Genomic DNA, 25,308 nt, shown 5'->3' with positions numbered 1-25,308 from the left:
ATGTAAGCACCCGATTGCAACAACACAGTAACATCACCTCCCTAGTGGCAGCAACCAAATCACTAAGGTCTCAACCAGTCATGGAGGCCAAGCTTCCTACCCATTCCCTGGAGATGGTGCTTCTTGGTCACAATCCAAGGACAGGACAGATCAGATATTGCTGCTGCAGTCACATGCTGTATTTCACACAGGAACCCTCCCTCTCCCCAAATGCTTTGCCTGTTCTGAAGATAGGAGGGCTTATTCTCTAGGGCTGTCAAACATCTTTCACTAGCATTAAACTAACCTTAAAAATCTTTATCTGTGAATGGGAGAACTACAGGTCTTGACCACAGATTACCCCAGCCACATATCCCTTTGGCTCTTTACAGATTAGTCAACCATGAGAAATGCTTTCACCAATAAGTAGTTTACCAGAGCCAAAGTCAAGAACAGAACATTTGCAAAGGAGAGAACAGGCACAAATTTTCTGCACTTGTTACATGTGGTGGTTCCTAAACCTTCCCAAGCCGCAAGAAGTTTCCCTTTTCCTTTCTCCCTCTTCCCAAAATTCAAAGATGTCCTTTGTGCCCTTTTCAAGGAGGCTAACTCCACATGTCCTTTTCACTGTGGCAGCCCCTGGCCTCCATTAACCTACCCAGCATATGCCCCTCCTCTGCCCCTATCCCAGGGTTATGTGAGACCTAGACAGTCCATGACAGCCCTCATCACATCACTGGTGCCCTTTCTGTATCATCGGCAACATATTCCCGAGGGTGGAGAGCATAAATGCCTTCAGGAGGAAGATCGTTCCTAAGGTAGATTGTTTTAACCAGAAGAAATCCTCATCTGGTATTCATGTCATCATCCGGTTAAAATTCAAAGCAGACACTAGAGCACATAACATGGATAGGGGTGGGGAAAAACTCAGACCTCCTTCCACTTCACCTCAGACAGTTATACAGATCCCCTTGCCACTCCTGGAAGTGCAGTACCAAGCAATCTGCTACTACAACATAGCAACAACATTTCTGTCTCTCTCACACCACAAATGCAAGGAGCTTGACACACTCAGCTGAACCTGCTATATTGCACAAGTTTCTCTCCCCCCATCACAGTGAGCTGGTGATTTGCAGTTCAGAACAGGCAGCTTCCTCCCGATAAGGCTGCTCTTTCCTGGAAACAGGAGATATAGCTGCCTTATCTCAGGGAAGAGAAGAGGCCACTTTTTCTAAGTAGCAAAGTTCTCACCTTGAAAGCCTCTCTCTCTTGATTGGCACAGAACACCCAAGGTTGGGGAACTTTTAATCAGACGCCTGCATAATTACTAAATCATTATTAATTATATTGGAGAGCAGAGACCTCAGAAGAAAGGCAAAGCAAACAAAGGGCCCAATGAAGTCTCCTCTGCTGTTGGAAAAAATTAGTAATTAAAAGTCATGAGCGCACTGAAGAGTGAGGGAGCAGTGTCACAGTCAGTGTTCAGGACTTGTGAGTGACTTGCATGCTAAGGAGCGGGCCCTCATCCCCAAGGAAATTACAGAGCATTGCCTCACAAAACAGCAAGTACAGAAATGAAAGAACAGCTCCTGTTAGCTGATAGCTTTATTCATGCACAGAATAAGGATTTCAGACAGAGACCCCACCTGCCACCCACTGGGGTCCCATAAGACCTCCCCTCTGCATGTCTCTGGCCCCTCCAGAGCTCCCTCTAACCTCCCCAACCCCACAGAGCTCCCACAGTGCAAGGAGTAAGAGAGAACAAAGCCTCAGGTCTATCCATTCCAGCCTACATGTCAGTGATTCAATTGCTCAACTGGAGCAATCCCTGCACCCAAGACTCTTGTGACACAATTACATTGGACAGCCAGGGGTGAAAGTAACTTAAGGACTTACTGGTACTGCCGGAGTCCTGAGCGGGGGCGTGACCTCAACCGGAAGAGGTGGGGCCTTTCAAGATTTAAAGGCCCTGGGGCTCCGGCTGTGGCTGGGAGCCCTAGGGCCTTTAAATCACCCCAGCGCTCCCAGCTGCAGAGGTGGCTGGGATCCCCGGGGCTCAGGGGCAAATTAAAGGGCCCAGGGCTCCCCGCAGCAGCCGGCGCACCGGGCCCTTTAAATCCCCACTTGAGCCCGGCTGCCGGAGCTCTGGCAGCGCTTTAAAGGGCCCGGGGCTCCACACAGCGGCCGGAGCACTGGGCCCTTTAAATCACCGCCACAGAAGCTGGTCCAGTCCAGCACGGCATACTTGCTCTTGACAGTATGCCGTACCAGACCGTACCGGCTTACTTTCACCTCTGAGGACAGCAGACATTTCATGTTGATAACCTAATCATACTATCACCCTCTCAAGATGAGGAATCTACACCAGCTAAAGAATTGCTATTAGCACGGAGGCCAAACATGTCCTAGGAAACACTGAAATCACGGTCTGCCAGAGGAAAAAAAGCAAAGCCAAATTGATGGATTTAGAGAGACCCCACAACCTGAATTGGACATGCCTAGACCGCACAATAAACCAGAGGAGTTTCAGGCTGGCTATAAAATCCAATCTGAGAAAGGACAGTAGAAATCTATCTAAATCATAAAAAAATATACTAGGCAAATACAACCTCACGAAAGCCACTGCAAGAACTATTTAACAGAATAATTCAACTCACCAGGGACCAAAGACTAGGACTTAACAGCAAACTCAAATACAGTCTCAGATCTCACGATGTACACACTAGGAGGTACAAGACACTAGAAACTTAGGGAGGAATCATACTGCAACCAACATGGCTGAGTAGAGATCAAACCAAAAGACAAGAAAAAGACACTGCAAGTTATTATAAATAGTAAGATTTCCCGTTTAAAAGTGAAAAAGAAGAAAACGAGCAGATCTATGGCAGAAATAACACTGCAGTATGTGGCAGCCTGCCATGGAGTTGAAGACAAATGCTACCAAATTGCTGCATGCTAAAAGCAAACCCAGCACAGGCAACTATTTGATCACACTTAAGGCTACAATTTAGTCATGGAGGTTGCAGAAGCCACAGAATCCAGGCAGGTGGTAGGGGTACACCAGAGTCCCCAGGTGCTGCAGGTGGCTCCTAGTCCCTGCGCAGCTCCCCTCCTCAGGCCGTGTAGGGACCCATAGATCCCCATTTTGTCATCGATATTTTTAGTGAAAGTCAGGGGCAGGTCACGGCTTCCATTAATTTTTCTTTTTTGCCCGTGACCTATCTGTGACTTTTACTAAAAATTAGGGCTGTCAAGAAATTTGCTGCTGGCGAGCAGTGCTGGCTTCAGAGATGACTCCTGAGTGGTGCAGAGCTTGAGGGGGCATCAGCCTCAGCTGGGGGAGGCACGGAGCTGGGGGGGGGGGGAGGGGAAGAAAAGCCCCCTAGCTCGGGATGGGGGGGTCAGTCCCAGCCCTGGGCGGCATTGGGGTGGGTGGGGTCAGCCCCAACTCCGGGTGGCATGGGGCTCGGGGCAGGAGGGGGGTCAGCATGCATCCATGCTGATGACGGGTTCTGCTCGATAACGATTCAAAGCACAGCGGACCGACGCATGTTCATTTTCATCATCTGAGTCAGATGCACCAGCAGTTTGTTTTTCTTGTATTGTGGTTTGTAGTTTCCAAATTGGAGTGTTGCTCTTTTAAGACATCTGAAAACATTCTCCACACCTTGTCACTCTCAGATTTTGGACAGCACTTCAGATTCTTAAGCCTTGGGTTGAGTGCTGTAGTTATCCTTAGAAATCTCACATTGGTACCTTCTTTGCCTTTTGTCAAATCTGCAGCGAAAGTGTTCTTAAAATGAACAGCATGTGCTTAATCATCATCTGAGACTACTATAACGTGAAATATATGGCAGAATGCAGGTAAAACAGAACAGGAGACATACAATTCTCCCCCAAGGAGTTCAGTCACAAAATTAATTAACGCTTTTTTTTTTTAAAACAAGCCTCATCAGCATGGAAGCATGTCCTCTGGAATGGTGGTTGAAGCATGAAGGGACATATGAATGATTACCATATCTGGCATGTAACTACCTTGCAACGCTGGCTACAAAAGTGCCATGCAAACACCTGTTCTCACTTTCGGGTGACATTGTAAATAAGAAGCAGTCAGCAGTATCTCCCATAAATGTAAACAAACTTGTTTGTCTTAGCGATTGGCTGAACAAGAAGTAGGACTGAATAGACTGCAGCCTCTACAGTTTTACATTGTTTTGTTTTTTGAGTGCAGTTATGTAACAACAAAATACTACATTTGTAAGTTACACTTCCACAATAAAGAGATTGCATTACAGTACTTGTATGACGTAAACTGAAAAATACTATTTATTTTGTTTATCATTTTTACAGTGCAAATATATATATAAAAAAAACAAAGTGAGCCCTGTACACTTTGTATGCTGTGCTGTAATAGAAATCAATATATTTGAAAATGTAGAAAAACATCCAAAAATATTTAATAAATTTCAATTGGTATTCTATAGTTTAACAGTGCAATTAATCGTGATTAATTTTTTAAATTGCAATTAATTTTTGAGTTAATCACGTGAGTTAATTCCCATTAATCGACAGCCCTAGTTTTTACTTTAAAAATGCGGGGATGAGAACTACATTGCTTTCTGTAGCCTCGTCTCTTCCCGTCCTCTGGTGGCAGCCTGTGTTACTGCACCTGACCAAAAAAGATTTTCGGAGCAGCTCTTGCTGCCTTCCCGCCCAGAGGGTCTGCAATTAATGCACGTTAATTGTGCTGTGCGTTAATCGCAGGCATTAACGACAGTTAATTGACAGCCCTATTAAAAATATCATGACACAATCTTAGCCTTAATCTTACTGAACAAACCTGAACTCAGTCTATTTTTGCTGGGGTACATCTGGCCCTCCCCACCCCCTTTGGAACTCTGGTGGCTCTCCAAGGCCCCCTTCAGTGTCAAAGTCTTATTGCAGGATTGGTTTTCTCCTGCTTGGCACTCAGCATCAGTCCCAGTTCCCTGTGTGACAGCAACATACCTGTTGAAGATATCACTAGACACTTTCTGCAAATACTGAAGTGCATCTGCAACCTGATGAATAGCCTCTTCCCTGCGCAAGTCGGGTTGGATCAGAGGGACAGAGTAAGTCTGCCCTTCCAAGAAGTGCTTCTGGGTCACTGTAGCCATTGTGCCTGTGGGAGAGAGTGTGAACAGGTAATTGCAGCATATGCAGCTCCATCTCATCCCAGGAACCTTATATCTTTACTCTTCTCCTTGACTTAGGCCACATCTATACTACCCGCCGGATTGGCGGGTAGTAACTGATCTATCGGGGATCTATTTATCGCATCTCGTCTAGACACGATAAATCGATCCCCAAATCGACGCCCGTACTCCACCTCAGCAGGAGGAGTAAGCGGAGTCGACGAGGGAGCCGCAGCAGTCGGCTTGCCACTGTGAGGACGGCCAGGTAAGTCGAACTAAGATACTTCGACTTCAGCTACGTGAAGTTGCGCATCTTAGATCGATCCCTCCCCCCCAGTGTAGACCAGCCCTCAGGCAGACATGAGAGAGAACACCCAGAAACTGTGAAGGAAAGGGCAAGCTAGGCACATCCTAGAACAGTACCATCTAGAAATGTGCAACAGTCTCTTTCATGTAATTAGCCAAATGTGTTGGTGTCACCCTGAATTGCTCCTGTAGTTTTCCGGAGGGTCTGCCGTGGTTCACCATACAAGAAGAAAAAACTGCCAGGAACCAGAGAGAGGGAATCACTACAGAAACCAGCTTCTCTGGGCACACTGAAAATGGAAGCCAAGTCTACTCATTATTACTATTTGAGAGGTAGTATTGTCGAATTGAGAAAGCATTAGGGGTCAGGAGACCTGGGTTCCAATCTCACCTCTTCCATTAGCCTGTTTTGTGACCTTGGCCAAATCACTTCACCCCATATCTGTTTCCAGCTTCCTCCCTTTGTGTGTCTTGTCTATTTAGATTGTAATAAGCTCGAGGCAAGAATTGTCTCAATGTGTTTGTATAGCACCCAGCACAATGGGACCCAGACTGCACTTGGGGCCATAATACAAGTATTAACTCATTAAAATTCAAAAAGATGCTAATGTGGGATGAAAATTAAGTTTATTAGAAAGAAGATAGTAAAAAAAACCCTTAGCCTTTGTGCTCCCTCTGCTGGTACTGGGAGATATTACAGTTTTCACACAGTCTTGTTCAGGGACCAGTCTTGTGCAAAGAACGCTCTCGGGACCACACACTCTGACGCTATCAGGAGAATTTCCCCCAATTTGCTCCTGGAGCCTAATTCAGAAGGGATGTGTTAGGTGGTGCAATTACCATATCTGTAGAGTCTATGATGGGTAACTTACACAGCAAGAGCCTGAAGAGACAGTTAGAACAATTTATAAGAGGATATAAAGAGATAAATGAAAGTGGTCGCTGCACACACCTCAAATCATCTTTCAGCTGCACAACACATGAGTTACACCAAATAACTCTTCCCTCTAGTCACTTCTTGATGGGTAAATTACACATCAGTTCTGAATTTGTTCCCTCAGATCCAAGATTTCCCACCACATATGGTAAGGAAACACCTTCTTTAATTCTGTGGAGTCACTTTCCATTTTACTGTAACCAAATCTGATTGTGGGGAAAGTTCACTAAAAGAAGTGGGGAACAGAGGTGTCTCTCTGTAGTCACAACCTTAGTTTTGTTAGCAAACTAACCAGCCAAGTCCAGCCATCGAAACTGCCGACGACTCTAGAGGAGCAAGACCAATTCTGTTCTGTTTCAGGCATCACAGGCAGGGCTATCAGCCAAGTTCTGAATCCAGAATGATTAGTGCTGATGATGTTTGAAGTAGGAGACACATCAATTCTCACACTCCTAACCAAACCTATTCTGCAGATGGACAGGAAATTATTTCAATTTATAAGCCTAGCAAGTTTGATATGGAATTATCAGACGAGTAATAAGTCTAACCGCAAGATGACATTTTTTGATCGCTTTACTGAGCATAACTCAACTTCAACTCTTCTGCTTCCGCAATTGTTCGACTTTGTCAGCCAAACAGTGAGGTGACAGGCTGACATCCAGAGATATAAAAGCACTGAGCCATCTCACCATTGTAGGGTAATAGGCCAAGGCAGACATCATAAGCATCAACAAGAATTAGGAAAACTTAAAATATGATTTGTTCAGAGATCTGTATAAAATTAATTGATTGCCTCAGTCCAGTTTCCAATTGAAAAGCGTCAACACAAAAAAAGCTAATATTACAAGTTGAATCAAGTTACTGGCACTCAGAAGCCATAAGGGCTACTGTCCAGCTCCCATCACCCCTTTCCAGGAGATGCAGATTAGTGGGACAAGGTGTGAAAAGCCCATACTGCCAGTGTCATAACTATAAAGGGAAGGGTAACAACCCTCCTGTATACAATACTATAAAATCCCTCCTGGCCAGAGGCATCAAAATCCTTTTACCTATAAAGGGTTAAGAAGCTCAGGTAACCTGGCTGACACCTGACCCAAAGGGGACAAGATACTTTAAATCTTTGGGGAGGCGCGGGGGGGGGGGGGTTTGTTGTGCTCTTTGTTTTGGGGGTGGTTCGCTCTTGGGACTAAGAGGGACAGGACATCAATCCATGCTCTCCAAATCTTTCTGAACAAGTCTCTCATATTTCAAACTTGTAAGTAACAGCCAGGCAAGGCATGTTAGTTTATCTTTGTTTTCTCAATTTGTGAATGTTCCCTTTGCTAGAGGGAGGTATCCCTGATGTGTTGTAACTTTGAAACTAAGGCAGTGGCGCTGACACATGTTGGGGGAGCGGCCCAGGGGCAGGGGGAACCAGCTGTCCTTCAAGTGCATGGTGCAGAGCTGGCGTGGGCAGCGGGCCATGAGAGAGGCAGGCAGCAAGGCCAGGGATTAAATAGCCCCAGTGGCTCCATGGAGGAAACAAAGTAAAGAAAATGGAATCCAGGCCAGCATCTAGACCCTTGCAACCCAATGCAAACCACACTACAAAAGTGTTGGGTCAGGCGTGTAAACAACCCGATGGGCTCTGGTCAAGCCAGATTGGCTCTGGTGTAGTTGGTTCGTATCAGGCTTTAAATTTAGTCCTTTCCTGGCATACCGCTGGGGAAGCACAGATTGTCTTCTGGTTGGGAGAGGGGAAAGAGTGACGCCCAGCATGCAGTGTCTGGTGCAGGGAACATTAAGCAGCCCAGAAATTTTAGCCATTTGGAGCCAGCAGCAGTCACACTGCCCACTTCCAGCAGCCAGGTGAATCTATCAAGCCCCCAAGGAACATTCATGGGTGATTAGACATTTAGAAATTAATGTGTAGTCTTTAAAATGTGGCAACTGCTTCTGAAATTGCTTTTATACTGAACTCTCTCTTTATTGCATCATGGATTATTGTTCCTGGTGTGAGTTAGAGGGGCTGAAATTTGATTCAACAGCAGAGCAGAAGCCAGATAACGAACCCTGGTGGGAGCGCAGGATGGATTCCCATTGACCCACAGGTGATAAAGACAAGAGGTTTTCCCTGCTCCCTCTGCTAAGCCAACCTTTCCTCAGTTTGTGTAAAGTTTTATTTGGATGGCAGAAGAGAGGGGAAAACACTCTGAAAAGTTAGAGGATGAAAAAAGTCTATTTATACCTTTTTTAATTAACCATGTTCTACAATGTTATTAAGCAGCAATCAGAGATGCAGATGTTACTGATTTGATTGGGAAGAGGTGCACTGTGTTGAATATTAAGGAACTCTGGCCCTATAAATAGGTTTAATCACCATCTGAAGGCTCGAAGGAAGTGATGAAAAAGGCATTAATAAGGTTGTAATTAGGCCCTGCAGCAGGCTGCACTCCACCATAGCTCTCATGGTACCCGAGACCTCTTAAATAGCAGCTCACGAGCCCAGAGCCCAGGAGAGACAGACCTGATTTAGGTCTCAAGATCCCAGGTTGCCTATTTCAGACACAAAAACCCAGACAAGGGCTTCTCCACGTTTGGAGGGGCTCTCTGGCCAGAAAGACGCTGTGAGGACACAGAGCCCTATGAAAAGGGAGGCGGGTGGAGTTAGCTTCCCAGCAATTCCATCAGAGAGCTGCAGCAGGGACCAACTCCAGCTGTGCCTCACCGTGAGCGAATTAAACAGGGCAGCCAGAGCTCCCCAGCCACAGGCACTGGCATATAATGCAGACAGCTGGGGAGCTTTAGAGGATATTGTTCTCTCCCCCACCTTCCCAGCAGCATTTACCAGTCCATGAAAGGAACCTGGTCATAGGTGCAGGATCTACATCACCTCATTGTTGCAGCTTCAGGGTAGAGACTCCTACCCACAAAATATGAAAGCAAGACTCCCATCTACAGCCCAGCATTTCTGGAGTGTGGCACTTCCACAGGGACACAGCTTGGGGAGGAGAGAAGAGAAAAACGGCCTTCCTATACCACATCAGAAAAGCAAGGTGCCCCCTGTGTACCTCCAATAGTCACTCACTGGCAAGATGTCACTGGAGCAGCCAGTCCCTTTGCAAAGGGAGTTAGCCACCCATGTGTTATAGCCTCAGAAGAGGCAGCCTACTGAAGAGTTTGCCCTGGTATTCATCATGACTCCAGGGCTTCACGTGCACACCACATACTGCATCCTTGCCTCTCACCCATCAATGTGCCCCTGGACTGAAATGGGGTGGGCATCACCTATATTATATAGTCTTAATGGAATGGGTTACTGTAGGCTATTAGCGCACTAAATTGAGGAGCAAGGTAACGTGATTTGGGACCTGCTTTAGCAGAAAGACCCTCCATGTCTTTTCTCCATTCCCCATATGTCTATTAAAGTGACAGTCTCCTCCTCCATTCTCCCAGGGAATAGTAGAAGTGGGTTTCATTGCTGCTGTGACTACATCTCATTCCACAACTCCTGCACCGAAAGATGAAGGGAAAAAAATCCTAGTGCCCTATTGGCAGAAGACATTCACTAATCACCACACCTGTTCCTGGAGGCGCCACCCTTTCCCCTGCTGCTGTGCCACAAGGTACGGCATGGTCAGTATTATACATCCTCGTCCAGGGGAGAGAGCAGCACAGACTGGTTCCACCATTTCATCCCCATAACCCATAATTTCTACAGGCATTTTCCAGGTGTGAAGAACAGCAATCACTGTATCTGCATAAAGCACAAACAATATTATGATCCAGCAGGACTTTAAAATGCCAGATACCTTTTATCTGAATGACACTAAATACTGCCGTCTAAACTTCCAGTCCAACCCAACCCAGCCAGGGGATTTGTATACAAATGCCTTCAATCAGTCTCAGACTAAAGATGAGCAAAACAAAAAGCTTAACAAGCCCATGGGACACTTCAAACAACTACTTAAAAAATATTGCTTAGATGTTCATGTACATACAGTAGCAGGAAGAGAAACTGTAGTATAAGCTAGCATCCAAAACTGAAGGTGTTTCGTCTCAGAGGGTTTGATGCCCCATCTTTATTGTCTACTTTGGAGTATCCCATTTGCCCTAGGCTTAGCTTTTCAAACAGGTGAGCCTCACAGCTCTACAATTCAGACTGGACCTTCGGATTACAGCATCCCTGTTTCTCAGTGTGTCTGTATGAGTTCAGAATACTGTTAGAGACTTTACCCCTTCAGGGAACAATATAACCTCTAAGTATTTGCAGTGACATAGGAAAGCCTTTTCAAAGCAAACCAGCGTTTATTAGTCACCCGGAGTACAGACTTTGATAGTCCTTAGGTCAGTATGAAAAAGCCAAGCTCAGGACAAAGTCTCCAATGGCAAAAGCAATTGCCCCATTATTCTATGGCCTCCTAGAATCCACCTTAGTCTCCGTAAGATCCTTTGTGTCTCTGGCCTGGTCTACATTTAAATCTTAGGTTGACATAGCACAGCACTCAGGGATGTGAAAAATCCATCCCCCTGAGCACCATAGTTATGCCAACCTAACCACCAGTGCAGATGAAGCTAGGACAACAGAAGAAAAACCCTTCCATCACTGTAGTCTTCATCTAGACTACAGGGTTATAGTGGCATAGTTAGTGACCGTAGCTATGCCATGATAGCACCTGCGGCATAGACGTGGCCATCCCAGTTTTCAAGTCATGTGACACCTCCTGTCTTTGTCCCTCATTGCAGCTCCCGTTGTGTTTCACATCTCTCCCTTGGTTGCCAGGTGTTAAGAGATAATGCCCAGTCAGAGTCTGGTCATTGGTTCTTCTATTCATATGTGCTGATTCCATTCAGTTCTTGTTAGCATTTTTGGGTCCAATCCAGACTACCGTATGTGACATACACCTATCCCTAATTTCCGCGTTCCAGAGCAAGAAATTAACTCATTCACTCCTAGTGAGTAACAATACAAAGTGAGTAGGTAAACTGAGTCACACATTGTCCATAAAAATTATTCACAACTCTTCCCCCTTTATCAACCGACTGTGCAGGACTACTCTCCACCAGTGATCTAGAGAACTTCAAGCATCCTCCTAACCTGGGACGCAGGCTCCTCTCAGTTGAGCTAAAACACAAATGTCATCAATATGTGCCAGGACAAATTTCCCCCCAGTAGCTGTTCTACCAGGCTTCTTCAAGATTTACGGTACACATTCCATTAAAACCATACGGTTTTCATAAAACAGTACAGAGCAGTTTCTAGCAGGGTACACAAGGAGGAGTTCCCATGTTCCGCCATGGCACATTTGCCACCCTGAAACTTTTGAGTTTGGAACTGCGATCAAGTCTTATCACTACCTCCTCCCATTTATCATCTGGGAAGTGAGGAGGGAGGCAAACCCACATTCCTCAAGGCATCAGCCATCTTTGGGAGACAGTATGGCCTAGTGGCTAGGCACTGGACTAGTACTCAGGAGACCTGAGTTCTAATCCCAACACGGCGACTGGTTTGTTGGGTGACGTTGGGCAAGTCACTTTCCCGCTCTGTGCCTCAATTTCCCATCTGTAAAATGGGGATAATTGCGAAAAGTGCTTTGAGATTTACTGATGAAAAGTGCTGCACAAAAGTTAGGTATTATTGCTGAAGAAGTAAATTCCCATAACTGAAATGATTATCTTGAGGGGTAAGAGGGGAATAGTAAGAAACAAGATTCAATTGGATTGGTTTGGCATCAAAAGATTAAATTCAGCCTATCATCACAGACACGAATGGATGGATTCTGGGAAGGGGTAAGCAAAAAAGGTAAATATCGAAAGAGGAGACTTACAGAAGTTACAGAACTGTGCTTCAATCATACCAGCTCTGTCAGTGAAGATGGCCCCCACAGACCCACCTGTCTCACAGCAGATGCTCCTCTTCGTTATAGGGTCCCTCCATTCTTTTACTAGAGAATAAGAGACACTACCTCACCCACCTTGTCTCTAAGACCCATTTTAACATTCTCAATGTCCAGGTCTAGCCTCCCCCTCCCTTCATTTGACTGCCCAATTGGAGCCATTTCATCTGTGTCCATTCCCACTTAGGCCCAGGATACGTTCAAGTTCCCTGTTCTATCTGACTCGCCTTTGACACCATTTAAATGTGACAAACTGTCTTAACTATTTGAGTCTCCATGAGGATTCCAGCTGTCCTGCTGCTGCAGTGCCAGCAAGCGCATACAGCTGGCTTTGGTTCAGCAGAGTTCAAAGCGCCTCCGTTTTAATACCCTCACATACAAACAATATATTTCTCTGAAAATATAGCATCTCCCTGAAATAAAACAGCTGGTCACTTCTTCCAGCTCACAGGGCAATAACGTTCTGTTATAGTCATCAGCTTCAGCCTTCTGCTTTGTGATCTTGCCCTCCCTTATCCCTCCACCACCACATTTCCCTCCCACTCAAATACTTCCAGTATCCCACTTCCATCCCTTCCTTAGACCCACTAGAGCGTCCCTGCATTTCCCTCAACACCAAAATTCATGCATATCACAATATTCCCCCCCCCCCGCATTACTACTAAGGCTCAATAGATGATATTTAGCACAGTCAGCTATTCAGTCTGGTCATGCCAAATCCATTAGACCCAACCCGCCAGCTTTGCATACGCAGCAGCAAAGGGGATGCTCGTGCTTCTTACAGACAACGTGGCAGCAGCTGGGACTCCCTGAGGTAATACACACACAAACACTAGAAAGGGGAAACTTATTCAGTACTTCCAATGTTAGCTAGCAGGAAGACCCCAACAGGGTGGCTTGCATAAGATGGACTGTCCTGTTTTTACCCCAGCTTTTTGTTGCCCTGGAAATCAATAATCTAGGCAATAAACTGCAGGTCGGAGTGCTTTTTGGCAGAGGTTATCTCAGGAAAAGGTCAGAGAGAGTGGAGATTAAAAACAGCAGAAATTGCTTTCAAGTGATGAAAACTATTCCCTTCAAACCCAGACACTATGGCCACAGGATATAGCATATCATTCCATCTTGGAGCAGCTTCTCTCAAGACAATTCTCCTCCTCTTCTCCTGCCCACTATCTTTAAACTTCTAAAAGTGCCTCCCTTGCTCTTTCAGGTTTATCTTAGTACTATTGCTCCCAGCTGTGTTCTTCACCCTCTCTCCCACAACTCAGGCAGAGTGTGCAGTGTCTGCAGTTACCCAATATTACGAAGGTCCAGTAACCACACCGCAGAGTAGTTCCCTAGGGATTATCTGCTTGCAGTTTTCCTGCCATAGAATTCTGGGAGGCAGGAAGCCAGGGCAGCACTTTTTTATCTGAAGGGATGAAGATTACCTCAGCAGAATGGAGTCTGAAGCTAAATTAACGAAGGAGAGATGAAGACAATGCTAGCATTCCAAATTGTTCTGGCGCTACATGCACAGGCGTTTGTCTGCCAGGACCCCCCTTAGAAACTGTGGACGAGCAGCCATGTCATGAGAACAGGGTTTGGGAAAAACTAATTTACTCACCACTAGCAAGTGGGAAGCTTTCCCAGGTGAGCTTAAGCTCCTTCATTATCAATTCATAGGTTCAATTTAAGATTGTTTATTTAATAATTACATTCCTGACCATCGCGGGTGTTTAGATAGCATTCCAAACCTGAAGTGTTCTCCTGAGTCTCCACTAAATCTATCACTGCTCATAATTTTCCCAGTCAGAGTGAAAGGAAAACACTAGCTAGACAGCTTAACTGCTGCTTTTTTAAATATTATGGGCATCAATGAAAGCAACAAGAATCATGTCAATTTCACTCTTGCCACTTGGGAAACTTGGCTGTTAAAATGCTAGTGTTGTTGCCTCTGGACCTCGTTAGTAGTTCTCCCTTCTCCTCCTCCATTTCATATTTGCCTCTGGATAGTAAGTGTTTGGTAATTGTTTCCAAGCCCTGCGTGAGAGCAACAAACGTTAAGACTCTTTAAGTGAAGGGCCATTTCATACAGTGCTCCTTGAGGCTCAGAAATAAGCACAGCATTCTCGGCTCAGCATCTTTCCTGATCAATGTGACATCTTTTAAACTCAAGTATTGCAGACCAGCCTGTAGGAAATTTCCATGTCTGAGATTTGTTCTTAGATGATGAGGAGAAACACCTAATATCACCAAAGCTGTAACAACCCAGCGCTGACATAATATCCCAGGTTTGACAGGGTAAGGGGCACAAGGCTCACTCCAGAACCAAGACTCCTATATATAAAGGAAACTTGGTTAGGGGGGAAAAAATGGGAGGGAGGGATTTCCCAGATTGTCAGAATTGTTCCTGTTCCCCTCCCCTTCCAAGTTTTGAATTTTAACCAAAATTTTTAAATTTGACCAATTTTAAATGGTTTAATACTAAGGGTACGCCTACACTACCCACCGGATCAGCGGGTAGTGATCAATCTATCTGGGATCGATTTATCGCATCCCTAATCGCTCTGCTGTCAACTCCTGTACTCCACCACGGGGAGAGGTGGAAGTAGAGTCGACGGGGGAGCGGCAGCAGTCGACCCCACGCCGTGAGGACGCGAGGTAAGTCAACCTAAGGTACGTCGACTTCAGCTACACTATTATCGTAGCTGAAGTTGCGTAACTTAGGTCGATGCCCCCCCCAGCGTAGACCAAGTCTCTCTCCCTCTTTAGCAAGACAATGTTTGAGAGAGCATGTTCATAAAGCATCAGGACTCCATCATCAGTATCACAGTTCACAAATTTCCAATCCCAAAGCACTGTGGGAAAGTCAGGACACCTATTCCTGTACTTCTGACAGGTACACTGTAGCAGCTACTGTTAAAGTTCCAATTTAAGCCAGTCCAGTGGCCTAGAAATTGCTATTCTACGCCACCATGAAAACTCTCCAGTTTAGAGTCCTTGCCCTTGGGCAGGCATGAGCTGGAAATAGTTCTCTAATTTACAGAATGCTTCTCTCATGGATCACAGAAATACAGGACTGGAAGGGACCTCAACAGGTCATCTAGTCCAGTCACCTGCACCTGTTATCTAGACCATCCCCAACAGGTGTTGCCTAAACTGTTCTTAAAGACCTCCAATGATGGTGATTCCACAGCCACCCTAGGTAATTTGTTCCAGTGCTTAACCACCTTTACAGTTAGGAAGTTTTTTCTTAATATCTAACCTAAATCTCCCTGGCTTCAATTGAAGCCCATTGCTTCTCGTCCTGTCCTCAGTGGTTATGGAGAACACTGTCACTCTCCTCTTTGTGACAATCGTTTATGTACTTGACGACTCATGTCCCCCAGACTTTTGTTTCCAGACAAAACAAACCCAATTTTTTCAATCTTCCCTCCTAAGTCATGTTTTCTAAATCTTTAAATTAATTTTGTTGCTCTCCTCTGGACTTTTCTCCAATTTGTCCTCAAGTGGGATGCCCAGAACCAAGTACAATGTTCTAGTTGAGGCCTTATCAGTGTTGAGTAGAGTGGAAGAATTACTTCTCATGTCTTGCTTAAAACACTCCTGCTAATACATCCCAGAATGACATTTGCTTTTTTTGCAACAGTATTACACTGCTGACTCTCATTTAGTTTGTGATCCACTATGACTCCCAGATCCTTTTCTGCAGTACTCCTTCCTAAGCAGTCATTTCCGATTTTGTATTTGTGCAATTGATTTTTCCTTCCCACTTTGAATTTCCTTCTTACTTTGAATTATTCCTTATTGAATTTCATCCTGTTTATTTCAGATCATTTCTCCAGTTTGTCCAGATCATTTGGAATTCCAATCCTGACCTCGGAAGTACTTGCAACCCCTCCCAGCTTGGTATAAAGTTTGTGGATGATAAGTGTACTCTCTATGCCATTATCCAAATCATTTATGAAAACACTGAATAGAATTAGACCCAGGAAAGATCCCTGCAGTACTCCACTCAGTATACCCTTCCAGATTGATTGTGAATCATTGATAACTATTCTAAGTACAATTCTACAACCAGTGGTTTACCTATGTTATAGTAGGTTAATCTAGGCTATATTTCCCTAGTTTCCTTATGAGAAGGTCATGTGAGACAGTATCGAAAGCCTTACTGAAGTCAAGGTATAGCACATCTACTGCTTCCCCCTCCTCAACCACAAGGCCTGTTGCCCCATCAAAGCTTTTTATAGGAAAAGTAGAAGAAACAACCAGCAAAGAAGAAACTCTAATTTAAAAAAAAAACGTGAATGCTCTACTTGACTTTTAAACAATATGGAACACCAGTCAGACGAATTGTTACCAGGAGTTTTCAGAACCCCCAACAGGGGCAACGTAACTATTTCACTCCAGGTGGTGTAAGGAATAAATCAACAGGAACACAGCACTTCTGTCTGATCAAGGAGTAATGCAAGTAAACGTGCTCTTGTCTAAAACTGCAGTTGATTAGATCTAAGCACACACAAACATAAGCAATAGGTTTAGAACAGCCCAGATATTTACCCAACATCTGGAATGGTATGGAGTAATGGTATGGAGCAGGTTCGCAGTGGCCAGTTGCTTACCCACTGGGGAGAAAGAGTGTCAGGAAAAAGGTCTCTCAAGATGGCTTCAGAGGACTGCTCCAATGTACACTTTATTAGCTAATATTTTATAAGTAACTTCTACAAAACACATAGGTCATGATGACCCCTACTGGATCATCACTTTTCTAACTTTCAATGAACTTTAATATCAGAGGCGTCTAGACAAGGTTTTCCAACCACCAAGGTTTTCAGACTCAGCTGTTTACATGTCCGTCCCCTCCTCCCATTCTGATTAGCAGAAACTGCCAGCTAGATATCACCTTGCTTCTGAAAGCGTGTCTCCAAATTAACCCTTAACTAAGTGGTGTTCTATTGCAGCATTACTTCGTGGTGGCTGAATGCACACAATCTGGTTGGCAATTAGCTTGATCACATTCTGGGGTAAACACACCCCTCAAATCCAGGGCAACACAATGGCCTCTGGGAAAGTTGGGTTCCACACACATGGAGCACACCTTCTGCCTGCCAGGAATGCTCTTGAGTCAGGAGTTAGGGATGTAACAGCCTTATACTATTAGGTTCCATCTTATTCTCTCCCAAGAGGCCAAGGGAGAATTGTTTCATCCAGTCAAATATGAAAATGTTTCAAGCAAAAGAGCTCCCAGTACCTCCCACTGAATACCTGCTGACCCTCCCCAAACATCTCACAGAGACAGAGTGTGTAAAGGGTTGATCCTCGTGCCCTGAAGTCAGTCTCTTCTCCTATGACTTATTTTCCCCACATCTTTTAAATTAATCCTTAAGTGATGTCAAGACACTTGCAACTGTAGAAAAAACTGTACCTGTGATGCTAGATTGAGGAAGAACACAAGTAAACAGGGCCCAGCATGCTAAGAAACTGACTTCCTTTATTTTCTGTTCCTACAGAAGAGCTCAAATTGGTTATGCTTGGAAGCAGCAAGACAGAGAGCAGACCATATCTGTAGTCCTGCCAAAGGCTTTGGAGCAGCAGTAGAGCAGAACAGATTTGATGTGACTAGGGAAATTGGTCGACAAATGTAAAGTAACACAAAAGAGCCAAAGCAATCAATCAATGGAAATAAGAAGCCAACAAAAACAAATTAGTGCAGGCAACAGGCTTTGAAATAGGATCTACATTCCTCAGGAAACTGCCAGGCAAAGGACAAGGAAGAAACAAAGGATTCTGGGATGCAGCAGGAAAAAGAGCCTGAGGAAATTCCAGTGATATTACAAGATCCTGTGATCAGCCTCATGGAGTGGTCTGCTGAGTGTGTGTCATTCAAGAGGAGATGCTGCAGAAGTAGCAGCAGATGATACAAGACAAGAAAGCAGAGTAAAAAAAAAAATCATCCCCAAGAATGCCATCTACATGCCTCACAGACAGTCAACATCCAGTGCAGTCTGGAGTAAAAGGGCAGGGAGGAGATTTAACAAGGAGTGTAGAACAAGGGATTATTGCCATTCCTGAGAAGTATTTATGTCCCCAATCCAGCAGAGATGGTGAGTCAGGAAGTGCACTGCAGTGACAGCACCACTTCCATGTACAAGTACCAATCAGGTAAGGGTATGAAGGCAAGGCTATAGGGATCTGCAGTGAAATGAGGGGTTTGAGGGAGGATGTGGCACCAATGGAGAACAAGCTTCAGAGTCACCATTCAATGGCCAGCACTATAAACTTCTAATTTTCAATCCCTGACCCCTCCTCTCTCAGCGACAGAGCCCTCAGCCTGTTCAGCTAGTGCCACTGGCATTACAGTTACATGATTCTTTTGGTGGAACGAGTGAGGGATCTTTAAAGGTGAGTATCCATCAGCACTCTCTTATCTATAGATCTTACAAAATTGTGGTCAGCTCTCATCATCTCATGTCTTGATTAGTGCAACATCCTTCTCTCTGGCCTTTACAAATGCAATCTTGGCACACTGATATCCATTCAGAATGCTGCTGCAAAAGAGCAAAGTGTTCGGCTAGGAAATTGAGTACGTCACTCCCTCTTTGCACCCCTTCCTTGGTTCCCTCTTCTCTATCATAACATACATAAGCTACTTGTCTCCACCTTCATAACCTATCCCAACCAACCTATCACCTCTCATTCAGCAGCAAAAGATCAGCTTACACTTCCAACTTCTCCATGATGCCAGCCTCATCACCCACTTGTTAGATTTTCAAACATGCACCTTTATGGTTTCTCCCATGCTGCCCCCACAGGCTTGGGAGGAGCACCCCATAAACATCCTCAAAACTCAGTCATTATCCTTCTTTAAAACTCTCCTTTGCCATGAGGCCTACAAAAAAAATTCACAACAGCTAGGCTACTGGTGTACTAAGCCCACTGTCTGTCACACTGCCAAATACCATCTCATTGTTTCCTTGCGCTCCCTCTTTGTCTGTAAATATCTGTTGTATCATCTTAGACTGTAAGCTCTTTTGGGGCAACGACTGTTTTTGTTTTGTGTTTGGGGTTCTGGTCCATGCCTGGGATTCCTAGATGTTATGATAATACAAATAAATAAGAAAAGCACCACATTTAAGATGGAAGCACTGACGGACTGGTGGGTTGGGCATTTCTGTCTTGACAAAGCAGTCCCAGGGAACACATGGGTTTAATAATGTTGCCATTTTAGCTCTTTCCACTTTCTAAATGAGACAAGTTCATCAACCAAATATAATTAAACAAACATCAAGGGACCCCCAGACATCCTTCCCAAATCACGACAGCCTAACCAGAGCAGAAAGAGGGAAGTGGCAAAACAGCAGAACAAGACTCAAAGGAAGACTGAAATGCAGAAAATTTCCCAAGGGAGACATCAAAGTAAGTTTGCTTCCAGACCTTGCATCAGGCAGAGGAAGTGGTATCTGTTCTATTCCAGAGTAATCTCAGTACACTAGGAAGACTGGATGCCTCAAAAAATTGGCAATAGATATAGAGCCTTTCACCTTTATGTCACCTGATCTGGGTCAGAAGACTGCAAGCCATTTCCAGTGATGACTGCTGAGTGGCCTAAGAGAAGCGAGATGGTGGTCTCAGTCCAGTCCCTAGCAGACATTTGTTCACACCATATGAATCACCACCGCAGCTGGCACTGATTGGTCCATTTACTGGCAATCACAGTAAAAAGGCAAAAAGACCCAGAGAAAGCGTACTTTTCCTCAGGGTGAGACCCCCTTGTCTAGTGGTGGAAGCATATCTACAATGCTCTTAGAGAAATGAGAGTCACCTCTTTTTGGTAGGAAAGACCTGGGCTCAATCACTGATCAGTTTAACATTTCATGATGTGATTTTATAATGGGGCAAAGTTTTTCACTCAGTATTAGAGTAAATATTATCTGTGCCCACCATTGCTGATATGGCCGCAATAACAACCTTTTTCACAGCAGTTATTATGCCTGTCAGCAGCATCTCAGTATACGCAGGTAAATGTAATACCACTGCAACCGTATGTATTACTGTTGGCTGACTCATTCTTTATTTTCAACACAGAAGAATTTTATTAGAATGAATGCATTTATCACAATAGCATGTGTTTATTTTGAAAACATTACCCATGCATTTATTTGACAAATAATTGCATCTCCACAGTGCAAGAGAGGCATCTATTTTAGTCAATGATTAGTAATATTACTTTAAGCATACCAATGTACAGCTTAAATCCAAAATTTGTACTTTTAAAAAACAGAGCTCTCTCTGGTACATTAATAAAATGGATTCTAATGCACTGCTGAAATATAAATCTTCCACAAGCCGGTGGCTTTCTTTGCATTAGTTGCTGGTTCAACAGCAACTACTTGATATTCAGATTAATAATGTTTTTAGGAGATTATTCATCAGAGCTTTACTGCAAACCATCAGCTGATGTCCTGGGTAATGATGACTGAACCAGTTTCACAAGCTTACTCCCTCCTCCCAAACACACAGTGCAGCTTTTGTTTGTAGAGTATTCCTCACTAACTATTTCAAATGGCAACAATTCTTTCTCCATCGGTACAGAGTAACTAAAGCAAGGGCTTTCCTATGTGTACACAAGAACTACATCATAGTGAGTACACAGCAGCTTTCCTCATTCAGGGATTCTTTAGAAATTCTCCATGCCCAATATACAAACTGCAGTTCAAAGCCTTATAGTACTGCACTGCTTCTACTGTAGGGTTTGAACAATATAGTCCACAGCTGTGGAGATCTGAATAAGGGCCGGAACAAAGCCTGTTCCAAACTTGTCATCTCATCAAAACAGATACCATTATACATCAGTATGAATCTCATATGTTATCAAGCCCCTCTTTCTAAGGCTTAAATTGGTCACAGATCTGTCATTACCAGGAACAACTGCATTTGTTTGCAGAATATTTTTAAATCTCAGAGTGGTTCTTTAATACACTTACAATGTCCAGTCAGCAGCTATTTACTTGCCTCAGACCAGACTCAGATAATTTTTTTTAATAGTTCTGTGACTCCAAGTGATTCAGTCCACTTTAAGCCCTGCCTCCTCCCCCAAGTAAGCTTTATTTCTGTGAATGGGTTGGTGGTGCCTATGATTCTGGAGAGGGGCCAAAAACCTTCTAATGCAGTGGTATCTAACATCAGGTCCATTGATTCTGCAGAATGCAAACTCTTTTTAAAGTAAATTTCTAGAGTTGTGAAGAGAGTCTTTCAAATGCAAACCAAGCATTAACTGATACAAAACGGAAGCAAAGTTGCCTTCCTGCATCTGCAACAGCCTGAAGCAACTCAGAGATGTAAGCATTCACAGCACTGTGATGCTAACTCTCAGAAGTCATTAATTATATTTCCAAAAATTACCAAACATGTGTACACAAGTCTGGTAACTGTCAAATTACCAAATAATCATAGGACAACAAATAACAGCAGCCCCATGAGTGCCTGGCATACATAGAATCATAGGACTGGAAGGGACCTCGAGAGGTCATCTAGTCCAGTCCCCTGCACTCATGGTAGGACTAAATATTATCTAACCTATCCCTGACAGGCGTTTGTCTAATCTGCTCTTAGAAATCCCCAATGATGGAGATTCCACAACCTCCCTAGGCAATTTATTCCAGTGCTTAGCTACCCTGATAGTTAGAAAGATTTTCCTAATGTCCAACCTAAACCTCCCTTGCTGTAATTTAAGCCCATTGCGTCTTGTCCTATCCTCAGAGATTAAGAAGAACAATTTTTCTCCCTCCTCCTTGTAACAACCTTTTATATACTTGAAAACTCTTATGTCCCTCTCAGTCTTCTCTTTTCCAGAAGAAACAAACCCAATTTTTTCAACCTTTCCTCATAGGTCATTTTTTCTAGACCTTTAATCATTTTTGTTGCTCTTCTCTAGACTTTCTCCAATTTGTCCACATCTTTCCTGAAATGTGGCACTCAGGACTGGACACAATACTCCAGATGAATCAGCGCAGAGTAGAGCAGAGCAGAAACATTACTTCTCATGTCTTGCTTACAACACTCCTGCTAATACATCCCAAAATGATGTTTGCTTTTTTTGCAGAAGTGTTACACTGTTGACTCATATTTAGCTTGTGATCCACTATGACTCCCAGATCCCTTTCCGCAGGACAGGTCTGTCGCATCTTAGGTGGGGATTCCATTCCGCGGTTATCGCATAAAGCAAAAACCGCGTATAGTCAAAACCCCAAGCCCTTTAAATCCCTCCTGCAGCTCCGGTGGCGGGGCTGGGGGGGGGGGGGAAGAGGGCATTTAAAGGGCCTCCCAGTCCCACCGCCAGAGCTGCGGGCAGGATTTAAAGGGCTCTGCCGGGCTTCCCGCCGTGGCGGGGAGCCCAGTGGAGCCCTTTAAATGCTGCCCCGGCCCAGCTGCCACAGCTGCAGGTGGGATTTAAAGGGCTCTGCCAGGCTTGGTGGGGAGCCTGGTGGAGCCCTTTAAATGCCCCCTGGAGCTGCAGGCGGGATTTAAAGGGCTCCCCCCCGCCCGACTGCTGGAGCTGTAGGCGGGATTTAAAAGGCTCCGCTGGGCTTCCCACCACAGCGGGGAGCCCGGCGGAGCCCTTTAAATGCCGCCCCGGCCCAGCTGCCAAAGCTGCAGGCGGGATTTAAAGGGCTCCGCCAGGCTTCTCGCCGTGGTGGGGAGCCCGGAGGAGCCCTTTAAATCCCGCCCGCAGCTTTGGCAGCTGGGCTGGGGCTGGCATTTAAAGGGCCCAAAGCTCCACAGTGGCTGGAGCCTCGGGCCCTTTAGTTCGCCCCAGGGGCTACCAGCCACCTCTGCAGCTGGGAGCCCCCTGGGTGATTTAAAGGCCCTGGGACTCCCAGCCACAGCTGGTGCCCCAGGACCTTTAAATCTTGAGGCCCCGCCTCTTCTACTTGAGGCTACGTCCCCTCCCGGACTCCAGGCCTTTCAGTGTAAAGCTGAAATCGCGCATGTTAAATGTGCGTAAGTTGCAAGAGACCTGTACTCCTTCCTAAGCAGTCATTTCCCATTTTGTATGTGTGCAACTGATTGTTCCTTCCTAAGTGGAGTACTTTGCATTTGGCCTTATTGAATTTCATCCTATTTACTTCAGACCATTTATCCAGTTTGTCTGTATCATTTTGAATTTTAATCCTACCCTCCAACGCACTTGCAACCCCTCCCAGCTTGGTATCGTCCAGACTTTATAAGTGTACTCTCTATGCTGTTATCGAAATCACTGATGAAGATATTGAATAGAACCAGACCCAGAATTATAAATGTAAATGTATATGTACACATGCATATATACAATCAGCCAAGCTTTGCCACAGAGCATTGATGAATATACTAGTAATGTCCATAACTAGGAGTTTTGTTATTACAAAGTTGTCATTCTACCTTTGATCGCTGTATAAACCCCAGTATCTGCAGGAGATCTATTATGCACCAAAGGTAAGATATGCACCTACTTTTTGTAGGTCCAACTCACGAATCATAATTAACGATACAATCAAGCCATTTCGCCAGAATGCTACAACAACCCTTTCCTTTAATATTACCTATCCAGTGCCCTCCAGCAACAAGTGCACCCGCTCAGCAAGTCTCACACACACATCTGGGGGGCTGCAGGTAACACTCAGAAGTCCCACCAATACATCCCAGTGAGGTGTCATCTCGAACCCCGTTCCCGCCCCTCCAGCCCAGGCTCCCCCCACAAGCTTCGGGTAACAGGCGGAGTTGCTGAGCCCCCGCCCCCGCCAGAGACCCCCCCAGCCCCCCAGCCCGGCCAGTCCCGGGGTGACCCGGACGCAGAGGTCCCCACGAGCCCCCCGGGGACCCATCTAGCGGCAGCCCCCGCGGCTCTGCCCACCGGCCGGGCCCGAACCTCAACCCCCTCACCTGCCGCGAGCGGGACACGCCCCCTAAACACCTCGGCAGCAACGGCACCCGCAGCGCCCCTCCGACCCTCACCCACTTCCGCCCCTACCACGCGTCACTTCCGCTCCCGCTGAACACCACTTCCGCCCGCACTCTGCCCCACTCCCGTTAGGTCCTAGTGCCTGCCCGGGCGGGGCAGCAGCCGGGGGCTGACGTAGGGGAAGGGGGCGATTGGCCTGGGGCCGAGCTCTGGGGTCCATAAAGTGACGGGGGGAGGCAAACGACGTACCCGGCCCCAGCTGTCTCTGCGCAGGCCTGGCAGCGCCGGGGAGGAGCGGGGCGGCGCGGCGGGGTCCCGGTGCTCACGCGCCGCCCTGCCCCGGCCTGACGCCCCGGGCGGCTGGGAGCGGAGCTAGTGCGGAACGGGCGCCGTGCGCGGGGCTCGCCGGCCCCGGAAGCCCCCCGCCCGCCCCCCTCGCAGCCAGACCCCAGCTGGGGAAGGGGCCTGTCACTTTGGCATGAACTGTTGGCTCGGTGTCACGCCGCCCGACCCGGGGCTCTGGATCCACAAAATCAACAGAGCCGGTGGTTGGAGGGGAAGTGGCGATTTGGCCATGCAGTGCTTCAAGTCCCCAGGGCTGCACCTAGTGGTCCCAGCTTTTGGGCGCCCCCCCCCCCCCCCGACACACTTTTTTCAGACCACCTTAAGCACTGGCTCCACGCTCCGCAGCCCCAACGTGTCCCCACAGAGCTACCACCCTCTCTTTGGAGATGCTGCGGTGCCGTCGCATGACAGAGGTCCTCAACCACCACCATAGCGTGACCCCATCTTACAACAGAACATATTTCAGGGCCTCCACTCTCTGATATAATCACAAAGAAAGGGAAGCTGGTCACACTCCCCCTGGACCTGATTCTGGCCCATAGGCAGAGAAGTGAACATATGACTTAAGAGAAGGTCACACAAAAAAACATTCCACTGTCTCCTCTGCCTGTTTCCAGCTGTCTTTCTGCTTCCGCATTTCTCAGATTTGGGGAAAAGGGAACATCTGACTCACCTGCACTTGTTCTCCCTCCAGTGCTTAGTTGAAGAACTGGGCAATTAAATACTTTTTTTTTTAATGGTGACTATTTGCTGAAATTTTTTGAATTAATT

The 25,308-nt window shown here is 45.8% G+C and overlaps 1 protein-coding gene across 7 annotated transcripts in view; it reads right to left on the bottom strand.

Annotated features, from left to right (window-relative positions):
- Window positions 1–24,878, bottom strand: part of WASHC1 (WASH complex subunit 1) — a 74,097-nt gene extending 49,219 nt beyond the window's left edge. Inside the window, exons 1-3 of one of the 7 annotated variants that reach the window (XM_039547522.1) lie at window positions 24,174–24,251; window positions 14,215–14,294; window positions 4,987–5,140 (exon numbers count right to left, since the gene is read on the bottom strand). In XM_039547522.1, coding sequence (XP_039403456.1) covers window positions 4,987–5,135 — 149 coding nt within the window. In that variant the 5' untranslated portion in view covers window positions 5,136–5,140; window positions 14,215–14,294; window positions 24,174–24,251. Of the gene's footprint in view, window positions 1–4,986; window positions 5,141–6,688; window positions 6,819–9,956; window positions 10,093–12,203; window positions 12,259–14,214; window positions 14,295–24,173; window positions 24,300–24,855 lie in introns of those variants that run through there. The other 6 variants (XM_039547538.1, XM_039547511.1, XM_039547505.1 and 3 more) reach the window with 6 other exon arrangements.
- Window positions 24,879–25,308: the final 430 nt, after the last annotated feature.

The sequence above is a fragment of the Mauremys reevesii genome, linkage group 1, assembly GCF_016161935.1.
Source record: "Mauremys reevesii isolate NIE-2019 linkage group 1, ASM1616193v1, whole genome shotgun sequence".
NCBI classification, from domain to species: Eukaryota; Metazoa; Chordata; order Testudines; family Geoemydidae; genus Mauremys; species Mauremys reevesii.
The sequence above is the reverse complement of the archived record's forward strand: the minus strand, read 5'-3'. Positions and strand labels throughout refer to the sequence as shown.